Source organism: Podarcis raffonei, chromosome 5 (genome assembly GCF_027172205.1).
Source record: "Podarcis raffonei isolate rPodRaf1 chromosome 5, rPodRaf1.pri, whole genome shotgun sequence".
Taxonomy (NCBI): Eukaryota; Metazoa; Chordata; class Lepidosauria; order Squamata; family Lacertidae; genus Podarcis; species Podarcis raffonei.
Window position 1 is genome coordinate 450,769 of NC_070606.1, and position 25,481 is coordinate 476,249.

At 43.5% G+C, this 25,481-nt stretch overlaps 1 protein-coding gene across 5 annotated transcripts in view; it reads right to left on the minus strand.

Annotated features, from left to right (window-relative positions):
• The window catches only part of FAR2 (fatty acyl-CoA reductase 2), a 123,616-nt gene that overhangs the window by 41,237 nt on the left and 56,898 nt on the right, over positions 1-25,481 (minus strand). For all 5 annotated transcript variants that reach the window (XM_053387492.1, XM_053387493.1, XM_053387491.1 and 2 more), the window contains exon 2: positions 6,100-6,323. In XM_053387492.1, coding sequence (XP_053243467.1) covers positions 6,100-6,288 — 189 coding nt within the window. In that variant the 5' untranslated portion in view covers positions 6,289-6,323. The remainder of the gene's footprint in view (positions 1-6,099; positions 6,324-25,481) is intronic.

Consider the following 25,481-nt stretch of genomic DNA (forward strand, 5'->3'; position numbering starts at 1 on the left):
CTGCTCTTACGTTTTCCTCTCCCGGCACGTATCGGATCTCGAAGGAAAACTTGGAGAACTCCTGAGCCCATCGAATCTGTCTCTGGTTGAGTACTCGCGCGGTCCTCCAGTATTCCAAGTTCCTGTGGTCAGTACAAACCTGGATCTTGTGCTGCACCCCTATTAACAGATGTCTCCATCGGCGAAATGCCGCATAGATCGCAAGCAGTTCGCGGTCATACACTGTATAGTTTTCCTCCGACTTCCTCAGCTTCCTCGAGAAAAAGGCACACGGCCTCCAACCCTGCTTGGCCCCTGGCTGCAAAAGGACCGCTCCATGTGAACGGGAATACAAAAAAGGGAGGTGTGAGGAGGTCAGGGAAATAAGTAAATGAAATCTAAGATATGAAAAGATTGATTTGTTTTTAACTATTTTCTATTTACTTTTTCTGTATTTCACATTTTTTTCCCTATGTATTTTTGTACTTTTTGTATTTTTCCTTTTTCTTCTTTTTTACTCTGTAACTTTTTTCTCTTTGTAAAACTTTAATAAATATCTTTTTTAAAAAAACAAAACAAAAGGACCGCTCCAATGGCTCGGTCGGACGCGTCCGTCTCCAGTCTCATGGGCTTCTCCAGATCAACGTGCAGGAGCTGCTCTTCCGAAGCGAACGCCTTCTTCAGTCTTTCAAAGGATTGCTGGGCACTTTCTGTCCATGCAAACTTCTTTTTGCTACTGAGACAATCTGTGATGGGCGCTGTCAAGTGGGCGAAGTTCTTGATGAACTTCCTGTAGAAGTTGCTGAACCCTAAGAACCTCTGCACATCCTTCCGGGTTTTGGGGGCCTTCCATTCCAGCACTGCCTGCACCTTGCTTGGGTCCATAGCTAGACCCTTGTCTGACAACTTGTACCCCAGAAACTCAACCTCTCTGGCGTGAAATTGGCATTTTTCCAGCTTGACCCAAACTGGTGCTTCTGCAGTCTCTTTAGCACTTCCCTGACGTCTCTGACATGTTGCTTCTCATTGTCCGAATAGGCAGGGGCCCCAACACATGGTGCATGAATGCTTGAAAGCAGGCGGAGCCCGATTGTAATCCAAATGGCATGACTAAGTACTCAAAAGCCCCCAGGGGGGTGAACATGGTAGTTTTCCATTCGTCCCCCTCCCTTATCCTAATCAAATTGTACGCTCCCCTGAGGTCCAGCTTGGTAAAAATTTCCCCCTGCCTCACCCGTGTTAAAATGTTGTCAATCCTGGGCATTGGGAAGGTCACGGGTTCTGACACCAGGTTTAACCCCCTGTAATCCACAACGAGCCTGGGCTGATTAGTCTCTTTTTTGTCCACAAAGAACACCGGACTGCCCCCCACCGCCTTTGATTCCCTTATGAACCCCCTCTTCAGGTTCTTGTCAATAAATTGCTGCAACTCCTGCATCTCCCGGTCAGACATGGCATACAGCTTACCCACCGGCAGCTGAGCCCCTGGGAGTAAGTTGATTTGGCAGTCAAAGGGCCTATGGGGGCGTAGTCTATCTGCCTCCTTCTCGCTGAAGACTTCCTTCAGGTCAGCATATTGTGGTGGCACCTCCCCTTTTGGTTCCACAGCCAGCCCAGCCACCCTGGCCACTGTCATTCTTGGGTTCTCCCCCCCCCCATGCAGTGTTCCAAGCAGTAAGCTGACCCAAAGGTGACTGACCGCTGATGCCATGACACTACTCGATCATGCAGTGCCAGCCAGCTCATCCCCAGTATTATTGGGGGTCCTGCCAGTGTGGCCACGTGAAAGGCAATGATCTCTGTGTGCCTGGAAATCCTCATTCGCATTGGCGGGGTCTGGTGTGTCACTCCCCCCCCCCAGAAGTTCCCTGCCATTGATGGTGGTCACTTGCAAGGGAAAATACAGGGGCAGCAGGTGGAGTTGGTGCTCCAGAGCGAAGTCCCTGCTGAAGAAATTGCAGGAGCTGCCCGAATCCAGCAGCCCCTCAACTTTGACTGGGTGCCATTCGGGAGTTCTAGCACCACTTCTATGGCTATAGCTGCCTTGGGAGGGTCAGGCTGGGGCACTTCTATTGGTTGCTGGCCTGGCTGCTGTGCCCGCTGGTTGGCAGCCAGGCATCGTTTCCCTGCGCCTGCCCTTCCTCCCCTTTCTCCTCGCAGCCAGCAGCCCCCACCATCCCTTGCCAGGCCTTTCTTTGAGGGCAGACCCTGGCAAAATGTCCTGGCCGCTGGCAGAGGAAACACTTCTTGGTGGTTTTCCAATCCTTCCCCTCCCTTGCACGCGTGCGCCATCAATTTCCATTGGCTCAGCCGCCTGGGAAAGCTGTCTCGGTATTTCAGGAATGTGGTAGTCATGGCAACGTTCCCCTCTCACTTCGCGTTTCTCCTGAGCCCGCTTCCTGCCGTACTCCAATCGCAAGCACAGCCTTGGTCAGCTGATCCATCGACTGTGGGCGGGGTGTGCAGGACAACTCGTCCTTCACAGTTGGGGGCAACCCCTCCTCAAACAACATTTGTATCGGTTCAGAGTCCAGATCCCAGCCGAGCCGGTGGATCAACATCGCAAAGCGCAACCAGTAGTCTCTAACTGACTGGCTCCCCTGCTTGCACCCCATCAGTTCCTGCCGAGTCACACTTTGCTCCACTTCACTGGAATACATTCATTGCCTGGAAGAATTTCTTAAGGTCCTTCAAGGCATCAATTTGCGTCGCCATTAGGGGCCTGATCCATTCGCGCGCCCCATCCTCCAGATGCCCCACAATGTAAGCTACCCTCTCCCCATCATCAGCAAAGACATTATGCTGCAGTTCCAAAGCGTACTCTATTTCCGTTCGGAACGCATTGTAGTCCTGGGGTTTCCCCCCAAACTTGTGTACCAGCCCCTGTACTTTCCTTGCGATGGGGGTGGGTCTGACCTGCGCATCCTGAGCCCTTCTTTCGTCCACCGCGCCGTCAGGAGAGCTACATGCTGTTCCAAGTCTCGGTTCCTCTCTACCAGACTTTGCACTCCGGCTGCTTCCTCCGTCTCTCCGGCTGTCCTGGTTTGGCTCATCATGCTGCCTCTCTGGGGCTGCGCACAAGCAACGCCGGTGACTGACGGATTGCTGTAATGGTTCTAGGGGTTGCTCGTGCGTAAGTTGTCACCACTCCTGGCTAGGTTACCTGGGTGAATCCTTTCTGTCTCAGTTGCTGGCAGAATCCATCAGTGGGCGTTTCTTGAACTTCTTCCAGCAAAGAAGTTCTTTGATGCCAAGTCTCCTCCTACTCTCCCTGCGCGGAAGTCTTCTGCGCAGGGAGGGTGTGGGCAGCAGAGGACCCGTGCTCTCCCGGCTGGTCTCTGGCGAGGAGTCCTGGAGCCCCCTCGCCGATTCCCCCTTCTGCCCCCCTTCTCCACTGGTGCTACGCTGATTTCCTTCCCCAGCAGATGGGCTGCCTCTCTCCCTACTGGGACCCTCTCCGGCATCCCTCTGGAGCCTTCCCTCTGCCTCCAGCTCCGATGGCAGTTCCCTGACACCATGTAATTAGGAAATCTCTGTATAATGTGTGGATAAAATATAAAGATCTCTTAGAAAGGAAGACACCCAGATGGCTCTCGCCAGTGGAGGCAAAGGCCCAGAAAAAGTTAAATATGGAAACCAAGTGGTTGAGATATCCAGACCTGCTATTGGAAGACAAAGAATGTTATAAATTAAAACCATTTGATCAAATTAAAGATAAGATAAATTGGTTACATTATCACCAGATCAATGAATTGTATAAATTAGATAAGAAAAATGGTTTTGCTTCAGAAAAAACTAAGTTGGAAACAGAGTTGTTGGACTCTAAAGTTAAAAATTTGTCTAAAATGTATAATTTATTGTTGGAATGAACAAGGATGAACAAGTTAAATCTGTGATGATAGACTGGGCAAGATATGTGGGACACAACATAATGTTTGAAGACTGGGAAAGATTGTGGAAGAAAGGGGTCAAGTTCACTGCATGTACGGTGTTAAAGGAAAATATTATGAAAATGATGTATAGATGGTATTTGACCCCTGTAAAATCCCTGTAAAATTAGCAATGATTTACGACAACAGTGATAATTTATGTTGGAAATGTAAAAAATAGGAGGGTACTTTTTATCATATGTGGTGGACCTGCCCCAAGGTGAAAGACTTGGAGAAAGAAAGAAAGGGAGAAGATTTATAATGAACTGAAAAAAAATATTGAAATATACATTTATTAAGAAACCAGAGGCCTTTCTTCTTGGAATAACAGGTTTGGAATTGCCCAGAAAAGATGTTAAATTGTTTTTGTATGGCACAACTGCAGCAAGAACCTTGTTAGCTAAGAATTGGAAAACATAAGAAGTTCCAACAGTGGAGGAATGGCAGATGAAGATGATGGATTTTTCGGAGCTGGCCGACCTGACTGGAAGAGTCCGTGACCAGGAGGAGTACCAGGAGGATTGGAGGAAATTTAAAGATTATTTAGTTAAGTGTGTTAAGATCATATAATTGGAAAAGCTTGCAAACATCAGATAGGTTTAGGATTTAATTATGTAATCTTAGGAATTAATATGTTTAAAGCTAAAATAGAAAGAAAGAACGCTGCAAAGTGATTAAGTTAATTTTATGAGAAAAATGGCTTTGGAAAACTGTTAAAATGATACACACTGAAATTCAACTAGGGGGATTTGAGGAAGTCATTTAACAATGTCACTAAGCTTGGTTTAAATACGGTTAAGATTTATGTTTGTCTGTTTGTTTGTTTAATTTTTTTTGGAAAATCGTTATTTTTTTTGGAAAAAAAAAGAAAATAAAATTATTAACTCCTTATGTAAAATCTGAGCCTTAGTAGCTGGAAATAAAGATAACGAAGCCAACTGAAGATAAGGGATTATTACTTGTCCTGTTCGGTATTATATAGTGGAGAATGGCAGCAGGGGAGTCAGGTGCACCAAGTTGCCTCCAACATTGTGGGAGCTGGTCATGCATGTGTGACGTCACACACATGCCGCCGCCACCCAACCTGGCCAGGCCAACTTGGCCCGCCGCCACCCCACCACCAGCTGCCTTACCTTTGGTGGAGGATGTCCCAGTGAGAAGACACTTCCTGCTGGTGCATCTTTGACAGAAATCACTAGAGCGCTTTCCTGGAAGGTGCTCTGGCGTTCCTCAAAAGGACGTGCCAGGTGAAGATGCTTCCCCCTGACAGGTCCTTTGGAGGACTGCAGTGGAATCTTGGGGGGGGGGCTTCTTGACAATATTGGGGGCCCTGGCACCGGTGGGGGGGGGGTTGTGACAGGACTCACCAGAACAGAGCACCAGCAACTATGTTGTACTGACACCCTTGATCAAGATATACCAGCATCTCATTTTTTTTTACAAAACCCCCCACTCACCACTATTTGATACATGCAGATATAAAATATATTCAAAAGAAACTAATATTGATACCACAAATGCTAAAGTGAAAAAAAACACCCTACCACATATTGTATAGTTAGTCTTTTCATTCACAGCCTCTCCAATGTCTTGGAGAGAGGCTGTTACAAACAAGCTGAAGTTTCACATCTGAGAATTTGCTGCAACTAAAACCAACACAAGCCATTGTTGAGTCCATCCATACACAATCTTAATGGATAGTTACTCCAAGGTCAGATTCCCATGCCACTTTAAAATTTGCATTGCCATTGTTTTCTGACACTGGCATATTTGAGAAGTAAGGAGAACTCACCTACAGATTGATATTGCATTTAAAATAAAATACCATCCCACCAGTCCTGTATATTCTGGGTTCTCTGTGAGGAGATGCCAGCTAGACATTGCATGCAAGGTGCTAAAATGAGATGAGCAGAGGGCAATGGAGATTCAATCCAGCTCCCTCACTACCTACTGCCTTTACAGACTACGGCTTTCCATGTGTATGTGGTCTAGTATCTGACCCCGTGGTCTAGTATCTGACCACGGGGCATTATTAAAGCAAGACTCCTATTGGGGATTTCAGTGACTAATGGCCAACATATCTATGGTGAAATGATGTAGATTATATGGGAAATAGGGGCATGGTAACCCTGAGGTGCCAAGGCACAAGACACTGCTGCCATAGATTGCCATATAAAGTTAAATGTCTTACCTTACACTTCACCATATCCTGCACTCTCTCTTGCGTTGATTGTCCAGACTTGGGTCTCACAAGAATATAAATACTTTTCACATCAGGGCTGCAATACAACAGCTTTTCCACTAGCACTTTGCCCATAAAACCTGTGGCTCCAGTAACAAGTACTGACTTTCCATTGTAGTAGGATGCAATTGATGACATGTTGCTTTCAGTTTCCAGCTTCTTTGTGGAGGTATCTAGCAGAAAGATGGAATAATGCAAGGTGTTAGATGTCTGAAAATTCTGGATCATGGTTCGGAGTAGTATTGGCACTGTTTAGGCCACTGATGGCCAAACTTGGCACTCCAGCTGTTTTGGGACTACAACTCCCATCATCCCTAGCTAACAGGACCAGTGGTAGGGGATGATGGGAACTGTAGTCCCAAAATAGTTGGAGTGCCAAGTTTGGTCATCACTGGTTTAGGCCATACCTTCTGCTAAAATTAGAGGACTGCGAAGAAGAAAATTCTATATTAACAGAAGAGCAGGCTGGTTTTAAGAAATGAAGATCAACTACAGGGAACCACTATCTAAACCACTATCTCAAGGCAATTTACATTTAAAATGATTTAAAACAGAGAGAAAAACTCCCAAACCCAAATACATTTAAAACAAGACTAAAACAAAGGATTTCTCTTTCTAAAACAATATAGTACAGAGCTCGACACAGGAGCCATGAAGGTCAATCACTCATCCTCCCACCCACAAGGTCAGGGGTGGGGGGTGGATTCAGCCTGTCCTGCTCCAACACCCCTGGAAGCAATGCCACTGGTAAATCCCTGGCCTGGCTGCAGGGCATGGTGAAAGTTCCTGCGGGGCACGGGAGCGGACCAGAGGGTAGCAGTCTTCACTCCGGTTTGCTCCCAGCCCTTAGGGCTCATCCACACTTATCTATTGTCCCACACTTTCTAGGCACAGGTCAGCACTTCAAAGCACCATGTCCAAGCATTTTTTGGCAGGTATTGGCACTTTCCCCGCAAAAACCCACTCTTTATTGCTGAATCAGAGGAAATGGTAATCCATGAATTGCATTCATTCTGATTGAAGAGTAAAGAGTGGATTTTTGTGGGGAAAGTGCTGGGCCAAAAAATAAAAAGTGTTCTTACATGGTGCTTTGAAGTGCCAAGAAAAGTGGCAGAAAAGGAAGTCTGGAAGTCTGCCATTCCCTTAGAATGGCAAGGTATTTTGTATCTTCCACTCACACTAGTTTGCATGGCCGACCTGTGTGGGCAGAGAAAGGTCCATTCATCCGAGCACACCATTTGATTATACATTTTACCTTTAGAAAAAAAACCAATTTTGAAAAATCAGTTGCACTAAAATGATTTTTAAATTCCAGTGTTAAAAAAATGGGGCAAGGAAGACACAAAATTGAAAAAAATATGATTGTATAAATGGAACAGCACACACACATACACACACACACACACACACACACACGTGCACACATATAAAAATTGTAAGATAGATTTTAAAATGCAGCTAAAATGAGTCTGACTGGAAAGGTAACAGCTGAAGTTATGTCAACAGAGATGCAGGATAAGCTCAAATGCCTAATAAATCACTGCACACCATCAAAATCTAGTCTCTTAAGAAGAAGAAAATTGCAGTGCAAAGACAACCTGACTGCTCAAGATCCTTGTATGAATTTACAAAGCCCTCAAGAACTTCGGTCCAGGGCACCTTTGGAACCACCTGACGTGATGGCTTCAGAAGAGGACTGGGTGAATTCATGGAGCCAGGCTATCTGTGGCTCCTAGTCATGACAGCTATGCCCTGTCTCCACAGTCAGAGGTGGTCATGTTTCTAAATACCAGTTGCTGGAAGCCTTGTGCTTGAGTCCTGCTTGTGGGTTTCCCACAATGGGCATCTGCGTGGCCACTGTGAGAACAGGAAGCTGGACTAGATGGGTCATTGGACTGATCTTTTGAACACTTCACTTATATCCTAGTTTGATCACTGAGGTCACCTGTAGGAGTGCTGAGCTGGTGAAACTGGTTTGTCAACAACATGAAACTGACACCTGTGGAATGCTCTTCCAATAGTTAATGCCTTCCGTATTAAATTTTTAATGATTGCTGAAAACGTTTCTATGATACCAGACCTATGCAAACAATTAAAAAAGGTGTTTTCTGTAACAGTTAACTGGTGATCTGTAATTTCAGTTTTTTATGTGGGTTTTATATATATTTTTTAAAGTTACATGACTTTATTGAAATTCATAAATAACATAAATAATATACATAATATACACACTCTTAATTCGACAAAAATGAAAACAACCATGTACTAATATTATTCTTTGAATTCAGAAAAATTAAACTTCATTTAAATTTATAGTCTCTTTTTTCCAATCTTTTTACTAACATAAAATACACTTCCTACCATTTTCCAATGCAAACTTTCTTTCTAGTGTTGAATGTACTTAATATTATTACCTTACTCTTTCTGTATTTTCTAATACCTTCTTACAACAATTTGTATTCATTACCTTATTTCTTAACAATTACTTTAAACAAGGGTCATTCAAATGCTGCCATAAATATTATACCACTATTATATTTCTGTATACACTATTATATTTCTTATACATATCCCATTTTTGAATAAACAATTGTCTTGTGTTGCCTCTTAGTCTATTGGTCAATTGCGCCATTTCCGCATATTCCTGTAATTTGCCTTGCCAATCTGATAAAGTTGGAACTTTCCCCCCTTCCCAATTCATTGCAACCAGTGTTCAGACTGCAGCCGTGGCATATAGGAAGATTTCTCTTAATTCTTTTGGGGTTTTTTGGGGGGAATTTGGAACCTAAAATACCCAGTAGGAAGGCCTCTGGCTTTTTTAAGAATGTTAACATAAGATCTTTTTCAGCTCATCATAAATAAGATTCCAAAACTCTCTGATCTTTCTGCATGTCCGCCACATGTGGTACATATCTCCATTACTTTCACCACACCGCTAACAGTTATTCGATTTTTCTTTTATGTATTTTTTATTAAAGATTTTATTGATTTACAGAAGTATGTGTAATGTCTCTCTCTCGTATTTTTTCCATGTAACATTTTTACAAATCAGTTTCATTTGTTGAGACATTAGGAAGAAAAGGGGGAAAGGGGTGGAGGTGAGGAAAGATAGGTGGGGGTGGGGTCAGGGTCGGGTGGCAATGTTTCTATTTTACTTAATATATATAGGGTTTGGTGTCAAGCTATTCAATATATTTTTGTACACCTTTGAAAGCTTTGATAGGGTGAGATACCATTTGTATTGCATCTTTAGCATGTTTTCTTTAATGGTGTAACATGCCGTAAATTTCATGTTTGCTTTCCAGAGCGTTTCCCATGTCTTGAGCCCATCTAAGAAGAAAAATATGCAAGGAAGCTGGCTGACATATAATTCCTTGTTGATAGATGACGGTAACCAAATAAATCTTAGAAGCTATGAGGAAATAAAAGATCAGCTCTCAAGATGGCTAGAATCTCAACTCCAAGAGACTTTTTTTTAAGCAAGATTAAAAAAATGGCTTTGCCACTGAGCCCTCTAAATTTGAAAAAGAATTACTAAATAACAAAGTTAAGATAATATCAAAGATGAGGAGGAGGTGAAGGCGGTTTTTATATAAAATTGTTGTCCAACTGCATAATGGACAAACAACTTTCTGAAATATATTGTAGATTTTATGTATGGCTTTTGATTTATTTGATTGATTTATCTACCTGGTATGCAGGCTAAGACCCTACCTGCCCGCGAACTGTCTCGCCAGAGTGGTGCATGCTCTAGTTATCTCACGCTTGGACTACTGCAACGCGCTCTACGTGGGGCTACCTTTGAAGGTGACCCGGAAACTGCAATTAATCCAGAATGCGGCAGCTAGACTGGTGACTGGGAGTGGCCGCCGGGACCACATAACACCGGTTCTGAGAGATCTGCATTGGCTCCCAGTACGTTTCCGAGCACAATTCAAAGTGTTGGTGCTGACCTTTAAAGCCCTAAACGGCCTCGGTCCTGTATACCTGAAGGAGCGTCTCCACCCCCATCGTTCAGCCCGGACACTGAGATCCAGCGCCGAGGGCCTTCTGGCGGTTCCCTCATTGCGAGAAGTGAGGCTACAGGGAACCAGACAGAGGGCCTTCTCGGTAGTGGCGCCCGCCCTGTGGAACGCCCTCCCATCAGATGTCAAAGAGATAAATAATTACCTGACATTCAGAAGACATCTTAAGGCAGCCCTGTTCAGGGAAGTTTTTAATATGTAACGCTGTACTGTTTTTAACACTGATTGGGAGCCGCCCAGAGTGGCTGGGGAAACTCAGCCAGATGGGCGGGGTATAAATAATAAATTATTATTATTATTATTATTATTATTATTATTATTATTATTATTGTAGCATCACTGGTGGAGGAAGAGGAGAGCGGGGGGAGTGCACCGCCCCCGGCAGCGCGATCCCAGTAGGGTGCCATCGTGGCTGCCCCCGAGCCCACGCTGTGTGCCCGCCCCCAGGATGCATGCCAGCCCCACCCCCGCCTCTTCTCCATCCCCGGTGCCGGAGCATGAAGCTCCGCCCCTGTGTAGCATGCCAAGTTTATTGATGGTAATCCAAGCTCTGCTTTAAAATGATCCTTCATTGGAGGTTTTAAAGCAGAGGGCCCTCTTGGATGGCCCTCTTTCATGGATGCATTGCAGGGGGTTGAACTAAATGACCCTCAGGACCGCTTCCAACCCTACAATTCTATTACTACTTGCCTGGCAGGAAATTGGTCAATCAGTGTTTGAAATAACTAAATAAACTTCAGAGACATTCATTCATAATCATTTTGCACTAGATGGTCCTTCAGGTCCCTTTCAAATCGACAAGTATATGATCCTATGAACATTTTATTGAAGAAATCTGATCTCTGTATTCAGTGGCAAATCTCAGAGAATGCTGCATTCTGTACTGAGTTTCTTTATATCACATTGTATCTAAAGATAATCTTTTTTATCATTAAAGGTAAAGGTAAAGGTACCCCTGCCCGTATGGGCCAGTCGTGTCCGACTCTAGGGTTGTGCGCCCATCTCACTTAAGAGGCCGGGGGCCAGCGCTGTCCGGAGACACTTCCGGGTCACGTGGCCAGCGTGACGAAGCTGCTCTGGCAAGCCAGCACCAGCGCAGCACACGGAAACGCCGTTACCTTCCCGCTATAAAGCAGTACCTATTTATCTACTTGCACTTAGGGGTGCTTTCGAACTGCTAGGTGGGCAGGAGCTGGGACCGAAAGACGGGAGCTCACCCTGCCGCAGGGATTCGAACCGCCAACCATGCGATCGGCAAGTCCTAGGCACTGAGGTTTTACCCACAGCGCCACCCGCGTCCCTCGTTTTTATCATTACTGTACCAGTAAACTGCAAAATCTATTTGCCCTGTGATCACTGTACATTGGGGATTAATATACAGGCTTCTAGGAGCACACACTTATTTTCCCCACAATGATTTTTTCTCAAATTAAACTAGGGATTTTGGATTATGGAGAAAGTCTAAAGGTATAATCATTTAACTTCGTGTGCAACTTTGAAGGCCAAGGTAATCTTAACCTAAATTCTAGAAAGGAGGACTGCAGCACTGAATTCCCCAAGCAATCATGTGCTGCAGGTGTGTAGGGGGAATATTGGGTTTATTGTGCCAATTTTAGAGTGAACCTCTCTAAACTTATATTTCACTGTTGGCAGTGCTTTTTTTCTAAAAAAATGTTTAGGGGTACTCTCATTTTCGTACTCATGTTGAAATAATGTCCCTCAATGAGGCCAAACTTAGATTCACAAAATATTTAGGAGTATGTGTACCCTTGCGTCTCCCCAGAAATAAAGCACTGACTGTGGGTAATAAATTACAAATATATTTTTTAATATCCATATTTTTAAAAAGTGCTGTATGCTTTTGTAATGAAAATGAAGAAAAACACAAAATATAAACTTATTTCTGAAAAGTCAGATTTCCCCCTTTTAATGTGCTCTTAAACCAGTGCCCCCCCATCTGTACATATATCTCTGCAGAAAACAAGAACATGCATTATTTTGGATGAAGTGCAGCAGACACAGGAGTCTAAGGCTCTGGCTCAGTTCACATAATCAGCAGAATCAATACAAAAAGTTTTTCATAGATGCAATATTTGAACATTGCCCCACAAAGAATACCACTACCCTGCACATTGAAAAACGGCTTATGAGGTAGACAGCTAGGCTGAAACATAATCATAGCATGCTAGTTTTCTGTGTGCATGGAGTTTCTTGGGAGGGAATATTCAAAACACCACTCTATCCTCCCCTCCTCACCCCCAAAGTTCAGGAAAAAGTTTATTTTGTGACTCTGATGGTTATATGCACTAGCTCTCTGTGCAAGACAAATGCCACATATGAAATGACCCACAGTCTTTCCATGGATGAAGTGCCAATTCACATCATGTGTGATTGTTTATTTTTATTTATAAAATATAATTATACTTCAATTTCATTTTTTAAAAAATCAAAGACGTTTACAACCATTGTTGTTCCTGTTGACATCTGTTTGACCTGAGAGACAATGGAGTGCACCTCTGGAGGTGAAGTGAAATCACTGTGTTAGCAGCACCAAAGTGCTGGATACTCTCCAGGATACTAGCCTGGGCTGCCCAGACAACAAGACCACCCTCTCGGCCTCGATGATGTGGTCCATAGGAAAGCAGAGCAATACATTTGGCACCAGCTTGGCTGCAGCAGTTGCTGAAAGGTGGCGTACAAAGTGCCACCCAACCGTCTTAGGGACTGCACTCTGGATTTGTATAGGCTTTACTCCTTAACCTTTCTTTCGATATGTCCTGCAAGGCAGTGGAAATTTAGGATCAGAGTTTTCCTTCTGTTAGATGGGCTACCTTCCTGGGTGGATGAGACCCATCTGCCCCTCACTTCACTCTACTGTATGTGTAGAAACCACCTTCTTGATTGTTGGACTCACTATTGGTCTTGTTCACTTAATCTGCCAGAGCCTGTCCTCGCATGCAGGGGAAGTCCCTAACTCAGGGTTTGAGACCCAACTGAGGGTTTGAGACCCAACAGCTACCCTCATATGGTTTAGCTGGCCAGTCAAAGCCATATCCTGGGGTGTGGTCACTGTGGCATGCAGACAGCATGTTCCATCAACATATCTTTTTCTTGGATGATCAGGTGCAAAAGAGGACAGGCTTCAGCCCTTTTAAAGAGGAAAGAGGATGTTTCAACAGCTGCAGTTTCCATGACAAACTATACCTTCCAGAAGTTCCCTCTTCTATGTAACTATCAAAGTCACAGGGAGCTTGACCTCTTTTGCATCTGGGCATTGTGCATTTATCTGAGGTGGGGGGGAGGCAGATGCAAAACAAGGTCTGCCTCCAGCAAGTTTTGCATAGGCATAGGTCTGAATGAACATATAGCTCAGGTTCACTATTATTTATACTGTGGTCCTTCTGTCACTTCAATTCTGTGAGGGATGTCAGACAAGAGAAAATGATTTACCAAAGATTGCCCATGGCTAAACAGGGATTTTAACCCAGACTCCCCAACCAAATCCAACAGCCTCTCAGCTGAAGGACTCCAGGCTTACAAATAAGTCCACAAAATTTACAAGCCCACAAATATCTTTAGTAGCTCAACTGTCCATACCTTGGGCGGGGGGGGGGGGGGAGGACCCATTCCCATCCATTTTAGAAAAAAACTCCCCAGCCTGCTCACCTGGAAGCATTCTTTACTCACCAGAGGTAAGTGGCTATTTGTAAGCTTGTAGTACCGTGTCTTGCATACATGCCCAGGCTCTAAGGAACTGCTGTGCCACTTCCTCTGGATCAAGTTGGGTGGTAATTGCTGAAGTTTCTTTTAATCTCTTAATAATCTCCCAAAGCCTGCATCATTGTCTCTGTCATCAGGATCAACCTATGGAATGGTCCTGGCAAATGATGTAAGCAGCTTTTGCATAATTCACCATAGCCCAACTATAATTTATAGGGATAGGTTTCATAATTGTACAATTCTAATTTCACCCTCCTACACTTGGTAACGCACTTGACTACTGGGAAGTTGCTAAATCCCAGTTGAGTATGCAATCCAATGGAGAGAAAGTATCAGTTAGGGATGGGCAAGAAATTCAAGGATGCATTTAAATCTCAGTCTTCATGAGGATTAAAAACAACAACACTAAATTGCTACAAAATGGAGAACTAAATTTAAGATTGGAAAAATGAGAAACAATGAACTTTAACTGACAAATCCTTCCACCCCCTTAAATGTGATTCAGGCCAATGCATTTCAGTTGCAAAGGCATTGTAACACAAAGGAATGTTTCCTTTGTAGTTGTTACAAAACATTTCCTGGCCTTGTTCTGTTCTGTGATTATAATCAAAATGCCAAATTAACCCTAATTACTTCACCTGCAAAGTTCTTGCTTCACATTCCTGCAATCCTATACACTTATATAGAAGTAAACTCCAATGAACACAGTAGGTAACTTCAGGGTAAACTTCCATAGTACTGCATTGTAACTCAGTTTTCAGAAATTAAGTATCTTTGACAATTGTCCCAATTTTAAATAAATTGTATGAAGGATTATTGTGAAGAGATTCAGTTATATAGCATTGGTATAAGGTAAAGGTAAAGGGACCCCTGACCATTAGGTCCAGTTGTGTCTGACTCTGGGGTTGCAGCGCTCATCTCGCTTTATTGGCCGAGGGAGCTGACGTACAGCTTCTGCGGAAACGCTGTTCACCTTCCCGCCAGAAGCTTATCTACTTGCACTTTGACGTTCTTTCAAACTGCTAGGTTGGCAGGAGCAGGGACCGAGCAACAGGAGCTCACCCCGTCGCAGGGATTCGAACTGCCGACCTTCTGATCGGCAAGTCCTAGGCCATGTGGTTTAACCCACAGTGGTCTTTAATGATCCCATAGAGTACTCGTTTACTCACGTATTTCCACATTCAAAGCCAAACCTTCTTGAAGTGTAAATAAAGAAACAGATTATAAACTCTACCTATCTCAACTGCAGCATCAATATAACATCATGCTGTTCAATGATATTGTGCTGGGTTCCCTTCAATTAATTTTTATCTGACTCCAATGGATTGTCTTGTGCTTTTTATAAACAAACATTACATATGGTTTTATTCATATATATATATACAGAAAATATACAGAAATGAAGAGCCAACAAATGTCTATATAAAGGACAGACTAGGTAAATAATACCTTTCCTGTTATTTGATTAAAAAGTCACTGCAGTTACAAATGTAAGAACAACATATATTGTTATGTGCCATGTTTGAGATATGCCATGTTTCTAATATCTTCCAAGTATATTAATATATGTTTTGAATGCTATTTTATCAAGCTCATGTTTAACCTCAATATTCTGTCATGAAGCATTAACAGACTGGGTTCTAGCTTAAAATTCAAAAAGGTACAAAAATTATAAGCCGCCATCCATCCCCTAACCGCCTCCAGACACTCACACAGGGACCTTCACCGCCTTCACTGGTTCCGATTTGAAAGAGAGGTAGAACTGGGTATCATCTGCATACTGATGAACACCCAGCCCAAACCCCCTCATGATCTCTCCCAGTGGCTGCATGTAGATGTTGAAAAGCATGGGGGAGAGGACAGAACCCTGAGGCACCCCACAAGTCTGAACACGGGTCTGAACACTCACTCCCCCACTTTCTGAACACGGCCCAGGAGGAAGGAGCGGAACCACCGTATAACAGTGCCCCCAGCTCCCAGCCCCTCTAGACGTTCCAGAAGGATGTTATAATTGATGGTGTCAAAAGCCGCTGAGAGATCCAGCAGAATTAGGAAACAGCTCTCACCTTTGTCCCTAGCGCGCCGGAGATAATCAACCAGTGCGACCAAGGCAGTTTCAGTCCCATGATGAGGCCTGAATCCCGACTGGAAGGGATCCAAATGGTCCGCTTCTTCCAGGCATGCCTGGAGTTGTTCAGCAACCACTTGCTCAATCACCTTTCTCAAGAATGGAAGATTTGAGACTGGACGATAGTTGGCCATATTGGCAGCATCTAAACATGATTTTTAAAGAAGCGGTTTGATAACCGCCTCTTTCAGCGGGTCTGGGAAGGCTCCCTCACAGGCAAAGCCATTTTTCCTGTCAGTCTTAAACAATTCATTAATCTGATGTATCTGCAGCCAATCCATAACCAGATTTCTTCATTTCTCAGTTTTTGTTCCTGTCCTGTAAGATCTAAATTTTCACTGTAAATTAACTACTGCTTATTTGTTCTTTTCCTAGTTGTACCTTCCACTGGGTTGCGCTGAGGGAAGGGATTGAGCACTGAGATGTTCATAATAGTGTAAGGAATCTAGAAATTCACTTTCAGATCAAGTTCTATTAGGGTGACACCAGAGATTCATGTGCAACCCAAGATTCTGTTCTCAGGCAAAAACATCTGAACTACTTCTTACGGTAAACCTAGGGCTGGAGATTGAAATCCTCCTTTCTATACATATTCTGGTCATCTTAACTATGCTTTTTGGAAAAGTTACTCCAAGAATAATCACAAAGTCAGTACTTACAGATGACAGCAATACAGGATTCCAAGTATACTGCAGAATGCAAACTGGAATGCTTTGTTTTAAGGGAGAGCACAGACTTACCGGACAGTTAATAACTGGTTAGAGAACAGGAAACAGGAGTTGTCTCCTAAAGGATGGAGGTACAATGATACTTACCCCCTTGGAACTGTGTTTGGATTTGAATACGTGCTCTGGAAAGTTTAACATAAATGGGATAAAGTATGTCCAAGATGCATCACTTACTTTCTCCCATAAAGCTTCCCTCTCATAAAATACATAATCAGAAATTAATGAAGTTTCACTGCTTTTGATCAGAAAGAATTATTTTGTTTCTATTCAAATACCACCCAACAACAATAGTTTTCTGGGTAGTTTACACCACAAAGGAGGCAGTAAAACATAAAACTATAGCAATGTGTAAGCCTAAAATCTAAAATAGTATATAATTAGCAACAGAAAAAAACAACAGATTAAAATCAGATTAAAAACCAGCAACGCGTTTAAGCATGTGATGAACTCCCTGGTTAATAACAGTGTTAAGTTTTAGAAATCTAGACAAACATGTTTCTCACTAAGGTGTGTCCAGAAGCAATAAGCTATGGGAGCTTACTGCATCACAAATCTCTTGGAGTGCAGAGAACTGAATGTGCAGTGATGCCAATTGTGTAGGTGAGGCAAGAAAGAAGAGTCTCAGACCCAGTCCTGCCTCTGCTAACAATCAAGTCCAGCTGGTGTCAGTGACCTGACATTTGATGTCTCTTGGACACTCTGTATTTTGCCCTGATAGAGAATAATTTGTGTGTGATGCAGAGGCTGTGATATGAGAACAGCTCGAGCAACCTTTGTACCGTATTGGCCTCACTATTTTTTCCCAAATTCCAACCCGACCGTGAAAAGTTAAAGTGTGGCTTAAATTAATGACCTTGCAAAAATGGGATTTTATGATATTACTGCTGAAACAGACATACGGTGAAATGGAACAAAAAATGTTTTATTGCCAATTTGTGAGCTTGGGACTGTTCATTTGCCATTTACGGGTGTGAGTGCCTCCAGAACTTTAGCAATTGAATAGCGATTTGCCTTGATAACTTTCACCCTGTAACCCAATTTTAAGTGAGTGGCTTATATTTGGTTATTGTCTTTTTAACCCCCCCCCCCCCGAATTTTAAAAGTGAGGCTTATTTGCGGCTGTGGCTTATATTTGGGCCAAAATGGTACATTCTCTGCTGGAATGCACACTCTGCTTTGTGCACATTGCTCAGACCAGTTTTGAAACTGTGTTTGGACCATTCTTCCTTCAACTGTTTAAACATCTTCTGGAAACTACCATCCAAGTAGGACTGGAACCACTGCAAGACAGTGGCATCTACCAGCAGGCTGTGGGAGTGGGAATAGCCGCCCACACAGAGAACGCCCCTAGCTGCCTGCCGCCCACGCAGTGAGGGGGGGCGCTGCTTGCCACCCGTGTGGCGAGCTTCCCTAGCCGCCTGCTGCGCGGGAGGGAGCCGCTAGCCACCCGTGGCAGCATCGTCCCTAATGGCTCACCGCCTGCACAGCGAGCGGGAGGTGGGGTGGCAATGTCACCTGCCCTCATGGCTGACACCTGGTGCGCACTGCACACCCACACCCGACTTCCTCCGCCAGTGCACCTACCCTCAACTAGGGCAGCTGCCCCAGAAGGATACCATGGTCAACGGCATGGAAAGCTGCCAAAAGGTTGAGGAAAATTCACAGGGACATATTTCCCATGTCTCTTTCCTGAGAGAGGTAATCCTACAGAGCGACCAAAGCAGTCTTTGCACTAAAACCAGGCCAATGGATCTAGAAAATCAGTTTCTTCCAAGAGCAATGGATCTGATCTGCATCCACCCACTCAAGAACTTTGCCCAAGAAGGGAAGCTTTGCAACTGGCTCAAAATTACGGTACTAAGTTTTTCCAAATTCAGGGAGGGTTTTGCCACTGCCTCCTTCAACCAGGCAGGGAGCACCCTCTCTTGCCAGGAGGTGTGAATCATTTCCCAAGCCCAGCCAGCTGTCCCTTCCCTGCTAGTTTTTATCAGCCAAGGGGGGGCAAGTGGTTACCCTGACTGATCCAAGCACATCCTTGAGTCTTACTAACTGAAACTCATCCAATATAACAGGAGTAGACAGTGCTCTGGACACCTCTCAAGATTCATCTGTGTAGTCAATGTCCCAGCAGATACAAGAAATTTTATCCTCAAAATGCTTTGCAAACAAGTCACAGTGACACCATTGGTTCTGTCACCTCCTTTGGGCCAGACAGAAAAGCTCTGCTGGACAGCACAATAAAAATACACTGGAGGCACTGCCTTCACTGCCACTAGGGAGGCTTGATGATGAGCTCCCCCCAGTGTTCAATTGAATTCAACTGGAATTTACTTGCATTCAAACCATCTCCCAGCTTGTTTCCTTGCCCTAAGCTCTGGAGTATACTAGAGAGCTAAATGGGCTTCATGAAGTGGGAGAGGGTGCTCAGGGGCAATCATGTCAACTGCCCAAGCCATTCTGATGTTCCAGAGGTTGGCCCAGGGCTTTGACAGGAGTGTCAGTTAAATCAGCCAGAAAATCCACCAGAACTATCAGGAAACCCATTGGATCCATCAGCCTCCGAGGCAGACCAACCTTACAGGTCTCCTGCCTCTGCAGAGGAGAAAAGGTGCTGAAAACTGAAATTTCAACACGAAGTGATCTGACCACGACAAGGTACTGGTGTCAGTATCCTCCACTTTCAGATCAACCTGCAATGGGCAATCCTCCTCCTCTATAGGGGCACCCCACCTGTATTGCTATTTCAGCACAGTCCACTCTGCCTAGAAATTTGGCATCTTGCCCAGCAGCTCAAAGTGTGGAAAGGAGGGCCACAAGCTACTGTACCTTCTCTTCTATCAATAGAAGACCAACAATGGGGTACACCTGACCAGCCACCTTGCATAATCTAACAAGGATGCTTGCTTACCATTACTGAAGTTGACAGTGAGGAACCTGATATGCTTCTAGAAAACAATTTGCAAACCATTTACCCAGAGCTTCCTTGCCTCCTCCAAGCACTCTTTACTTCACTGCCTACTGTTTGTGAAATGTTGAGGCTGATCTATATCATGGTATATCATGCTTTTCCCAGCTGCTGCTCCAGTCACAACTCTGTTACTCACAAAGCACCCTCAGCCATCCAGTTGTGAAGGAGGGAGGAGGTGAAAAAACCTTCCCATTGTCTCAGGAATTAGGTAATTGCCATCTCAAAGGAATGGCCAGACTACCAGGAAAAACAACAACTTTCAAATTTCTGTTGTAGACCGTCTGTCTTTTCTGTGATGTAGGTATGATATTTGTGGGGTGTGGTCTTGGGCTACACCCCTTCTGTGATGTATATATGGAGGGGTGGTCTGGAGCTCCAGGGCAGGGAATTTCAAAATGAATATATAAGGCCTTGTGCGTAATTGTTTGGGGTCCCCCTCCTCTCTCCTGCGTGTGGGAGAGCACCCTGTGGCAACAGTCAATAAAGATCAGGCTTACTAGCTGCTTTGCTTCTCAATATTCTCTGGTTGGTCTGTTATTTTTCTGTTATTTACCGATAGGACTCTACAAAAGGACTCTATATGGGCTCTTGGGAAAAGGAGCAGTGTTTGTTTTTTACTTATATCACCCACTTCACTGTACATCATTTTCTGTTCTTGCTTTGTTTTTGTCACTTAAAAGTTAAAGGCTATGGTTTGATCTCAGCAAGACAGTCAACATGATGACAAGCACATGCCTTTTGGGAAAACACAAGACCTTATGTTTACTTCCCTGTAAAGTTTCAAACACTTGTCCTCACCCCCAAAGTCTTTTTTGAGCCCACAGACTTAATATACACATTTTTCAGTTTCTTTTGTTAATCTCATATCAAAAGACTTTCACCTCCACCCCTCCATGGTTACTTATTTATTCATTTTTTGCTGCATATCCTTTTAATGCCACCCAAATAATTCTATACATTCTATACATTTACCACACTCTTTTAAACTGCTGCTCATATTTCTAACCCTATTTGGAAATTTGTTTGTTGTATCTTTTTAAATAATTGTCAAAAAGTCCCCACTCTACCCATATCCTTCTGTCATCTTGGACCCTTTGCAAGTACTGCATAATCAATCAATTTATATTGCCATTCTTCTTTCTTTGGAATTTTTTTTGTTCTTCCATTTCTGAGCATATAACATCCTGTCCACTGTGGCTGCATAAAGGAAGAGGCTAAGTGTCTTTTTAGGGATATTTCCATTAGTTATGCTTAGTTAAAAAAAAACCTCCAGTTTTTTGGCGGTCAGCCTTAGCATCTTTTAAAAATTCTGTATAGATCATTTTGCAATACTCTTTAGCCTGTTTACAGGACCACCACATATGAATGAAGATCTCCTCTGTCTCTTGGTATTTCCAACATAATTTGGATTCTTTTTTTTACATTTTCATTACTTTAAAAGTAAAGGTAAAGGGACCCCTGATCATTTGGTTCACTCATGGCCGACTCTGGGGTTGCAACGCTCATCTCGCTTTATTGGCCGAGGGAGCCGGCAAACAGCTTCCAGATCATGTGGCCAGCAGAACTAAGCTGCTTCTGGTGAACCAGAGCAGCACACAGAAATGCTGTTTACCTTCCTGCTGGAGCGGTACCTATTTATGTACTTGCCTTTTGATGTGCTTTCGAACTGCTAGGTTGACAGGAGCAGGGACAACGGGAGCTCACCCCGTTGCGGGGATTCGAACTGCCGACCTTCTGATTGGCAAGTCCTAGACTCTGTGGTTTAACCCACAGCACCACCCGCGTCCCCTTTCACTAAATTACTAGGGGTCAAATACAATCTACAAATCATTTGGGGGGGGCATATTTTCCTTTAGAATATAGCATGCCGAGAAGTTCAGTGTTGTTTTCCATGGTATCTCCCACACTTCTATTTCTATATTATGGCCAGTGTCTATCATTCAATGTGTCATAGTTACCTTTATCATCTCATCCATTGTCTCCCATTCTAGCAATATTTTGTAATTTCTGTAAATTAATTTTTCATTCCTTCCTACTTTTTCAAATTCTGAACCTTCTTCAGAGAATCCCTTTTCTTTTTTAAATTTCTCAATCAATTGGTGATATTGGAATCAGTCTGTAATCCATTATTAGATATTTTAATTTAGCTTTTCCTTCTTCAAATTCTATAATTTCTTGATAATGTGCAGCAGGTCCCCACCCCCCTATTTTTCTCCTTTACTAATACCGCTTCAATGGGGGATAGCCATCTTGGAGTTTTTTCCTCAAGATCTTTGTTTCTCATCCAAACTAGGTAAAATCTTTTTCTGCTCACATGGCTTAAGAACTTGAGTGCTCCAATTGGTCTTTACCAAAGGTGTCATGGACTTTGAAGACACTTGAACAGATTGCTGAAAAAGACGTACTATAGCTTTATTGTAACACAGGTATGCGTGCCATCCAAACTGCAGGTAGAACCAGTCTAAGTCTAATAGATTATTATTTTTAAATTCCATCCAGTCCTTCAACCTGCAGCAACATGCTGCCTTGTAATAGAAGTAAAGGTCGGTAGAGCAAAACCACCACTTTCTTTCACATCCATTAGAATACATGGTTTCTTCCCTTGCCAGATAAATTTCATTATGTCTTTCTTCCAATGTTTGAAACAATTTACTTATCACCAGTAATGTTTGGAATGAGAACACCATTTTGGGAAGAATATTCATCTTAACCACTAAAATTCTTGTTGACAGATATTCTTGGTTCTGTGTGGGTCAAAATGCTCCATCACTACATATAGTAGTAATGCTGTACACTCAAAGACTAGGAGATGAAGCTACCTGATGCATAGCCATCCCCTATGCTGAACCAGACCACTACAATAATTGGTGAATAGGACTCTTGTCTAGGAGCAAACTGCAAGTATGTAGAATAAAGTGATAAGATGTCTCAGGGCTGCCTTTTTGTTTTGGTTTGTGGATTAAAAAAAACTTTGGGGATGAGCGGGTTAAACACATGTTTAGAAGTTTACAGAACTTTAGTAAATAACTTCTAGGGGCAGAGTTGGAGCAGGGAAATGGGGCAACGGTGATGCACCCATTCCTTGCCACATCTCCATTTACAATCACTCCACTTCTGAAGCAGCTTTTTATCCAAAAGAGGGACCAGTAGGCCTGTGCATAAGTATGCATAAATCTGAACTTATGATATGGTTTATCTCTGTAGATCGTGGCATGGGTATAAGATTGACATAACAGACCCTCCATGATGAACTTTGGTGACCCTGGAACTTCCAGCTTCCTGAAATGCCTTTGGGCATATCCCACATTTGGGCATACCCACATCTCACCTAAAGATTAACATGTTGTTGTTGTTTAGTCGTTTAGTCGTGTCCGACTCTTCGTGACCCCATGGACCAGAGCATGCCAGGCACTTCTGTCTTCCACTGCCTCCCACAGTTTGGTCAAACTCATGCTAGTAGCTTCACGAACACCATCCAACCATCTCGTCCTCTGTCGTCCCCTTCTCCTTGTGCCTTCTATCTTTCCCAACATCAGGGTCTTTTCCAGGGAGTCTTCTCTTCTCATGAGGTGGCCAAAGTATTGGAGCCTCAGCTTCAGGATCTGTCCTTCCAGTGAGCACTCAGGGCTGATTTCCTTAAGAATGGATACGTTTGATCTTCTTGCAGTCCATGGGACTCTCAAGAGTCTCCTCCAGCACCATAATTCAAAAGCATCAATTCTTCGGCAATCAGCCTTCTTTATGGTCCAGCTCTCACTTCCATACATCACTACTGGGAAAACCATAGCTTTAACTATACGGATCTTTGTTGACAAGGTGATGTCTCTACTTTTAAGATGCTGTCTAGGTTTGTCATTGCTTTTCTCCCAAGAAGAAGGAGTATTTTAATTTCGTGGCTGCTGTCACCATCTGCAGTGATCATAGAGCCCAAGAAGGTAAAATCTCTCACTGCCTCCATTCCCCCCCTTCTATTTGCCAGGAGGTGATGGGACCAGTTGCCACGATCTTCGTTTTTTTGATGTTGAGCTTCAGACCATATTTTGCGCTCTCCTCTTTCACCCTCATTAAAAGGTTCTTTAATTCCTCCTCACTTTCTCCCATCAAGGTTGTGTCATCTGCATATCTGAGGTTGTTGATATTTCTTCCAGCAATCTTAATTCTGGCTAGGGATTCATCCAGCCCAGCCTTTCGCATGATGAATTCTGCATATAAGTTAAATAAGCAGGGAGACAATATACAGCCTTGTCGTACTCCTTTCCCAATTTTGAAACAATCAGTTGTTCCATCTCCAGTTCTAACTGTAGCTTCTTGTCCCACATAGAGATTTCTCAGGAGACAGATGAGGTGATCAGGCACTCCCATTTCTTTAAGAAGTTGCCATAGTTTGCTCTGGTCGACACAGTCAAAGGCTTTTGCATAGTCAATGAAGCAGAAGTAGATGTCTTTCTGGAACTCTCTAGCTTTCTCCATAATCCAGCACATGTTTGCAATTTGGTCTCTGGTTCCTCTGCCTCTTCTAAATCCAGCTTGCACTTCTGGGAGTTGCATTTCAGTCCACATACTGCTTGAGCCTTCCTTGTAGAATTTTAAGCATAACCTTGCTAGCATGTGAAATGAGTGCAATTGTGCGGTAGTTGGAGCATTCTTTGGTACTGCCCTTCTTTGGGATTGGGATGTAGACTGATCTTCTCCAATCCTCTGGCCACTGCCGAGTTTTCCAAACTTGCTGGCATATTGAGTGTAGCCCCCTAATAGCATCATCTTTTAAAATTTTAAATAGTTCAGCTGGAATACCATCACTTCCACTGGCCTTGTTATTTGCAGTGCTTTCTAAGGCCCATTTGACTTCACTCTCCAGGATGTCTGGCTCAAGGTCAGCAACCACACTACCTGGGGTGTACGAGACATCCATATCTTTCTGGTATAATTCCTCTGTGTATTCTTGCCACCTCTTCTTGATGTCTTCTGCTTCTGTTAGGTCCTTACCACTTTTGTCCTTTATTATGGTAATCTTTGTATGAAATGTTCCTTTCATATCTCCAATTTTCTTGAACAGATCTCTGGTTCTTCCCGTTCTGTTGTTTTCCTCTATTTCTTTGCATTGCTCGTTTAAGAAGGCCTTCTTGTCTCTCCTTGCTATTTTTTGGAAATCTGAATTCAATTTCCTGTATCTTTCACTATCTCCCTCGCATTTTGCTTGCCTTCTCTCCCCCACTATTTGTAAGGCCTCGTTGGACAGCCACTTTGCTTTCTTGCATTTCCTTTTCATTGGGATGGTTTTCATTGCTGCCTCCTGTATAATGTTGCGAGCCTCCATCCATAGTTCTTCAGGTACTCTGTCCACCAAATCTAAATCCTTAAACCTGTTCCTCACTTCCACTGTGTATTCATAAGGGATTTGATTTAGATTGTATCTTACCGGCCCAGTGGTTTTTCCTACTTTCTTCAGTTTAAGCTTGAATTTTGCTATAAGAAGCTGATGATCTGAGCCACAGTCAGCTCCAGGTCTTGTTTTTGCTGACTGTATATAGCTTCTCCATCTTTGGCTGCAGAGAATATAATCAATCTGATTTCGATGCTGCCCATCTGGTGATGTCCATATGTAGAGTTGTCTTTTGTGTTGTTGGAAAAGAGTGTTTGTGATGACCAGCTTGTTCTCTTGACAGAATTCTATTAGCTTTTGCCCTGCTTCGTTTTGATGTCCAAGGCCAAACTTGCTAGTTGTTCCTTTTATCTCTTGACTCCCTACTTTAGCATTCCAA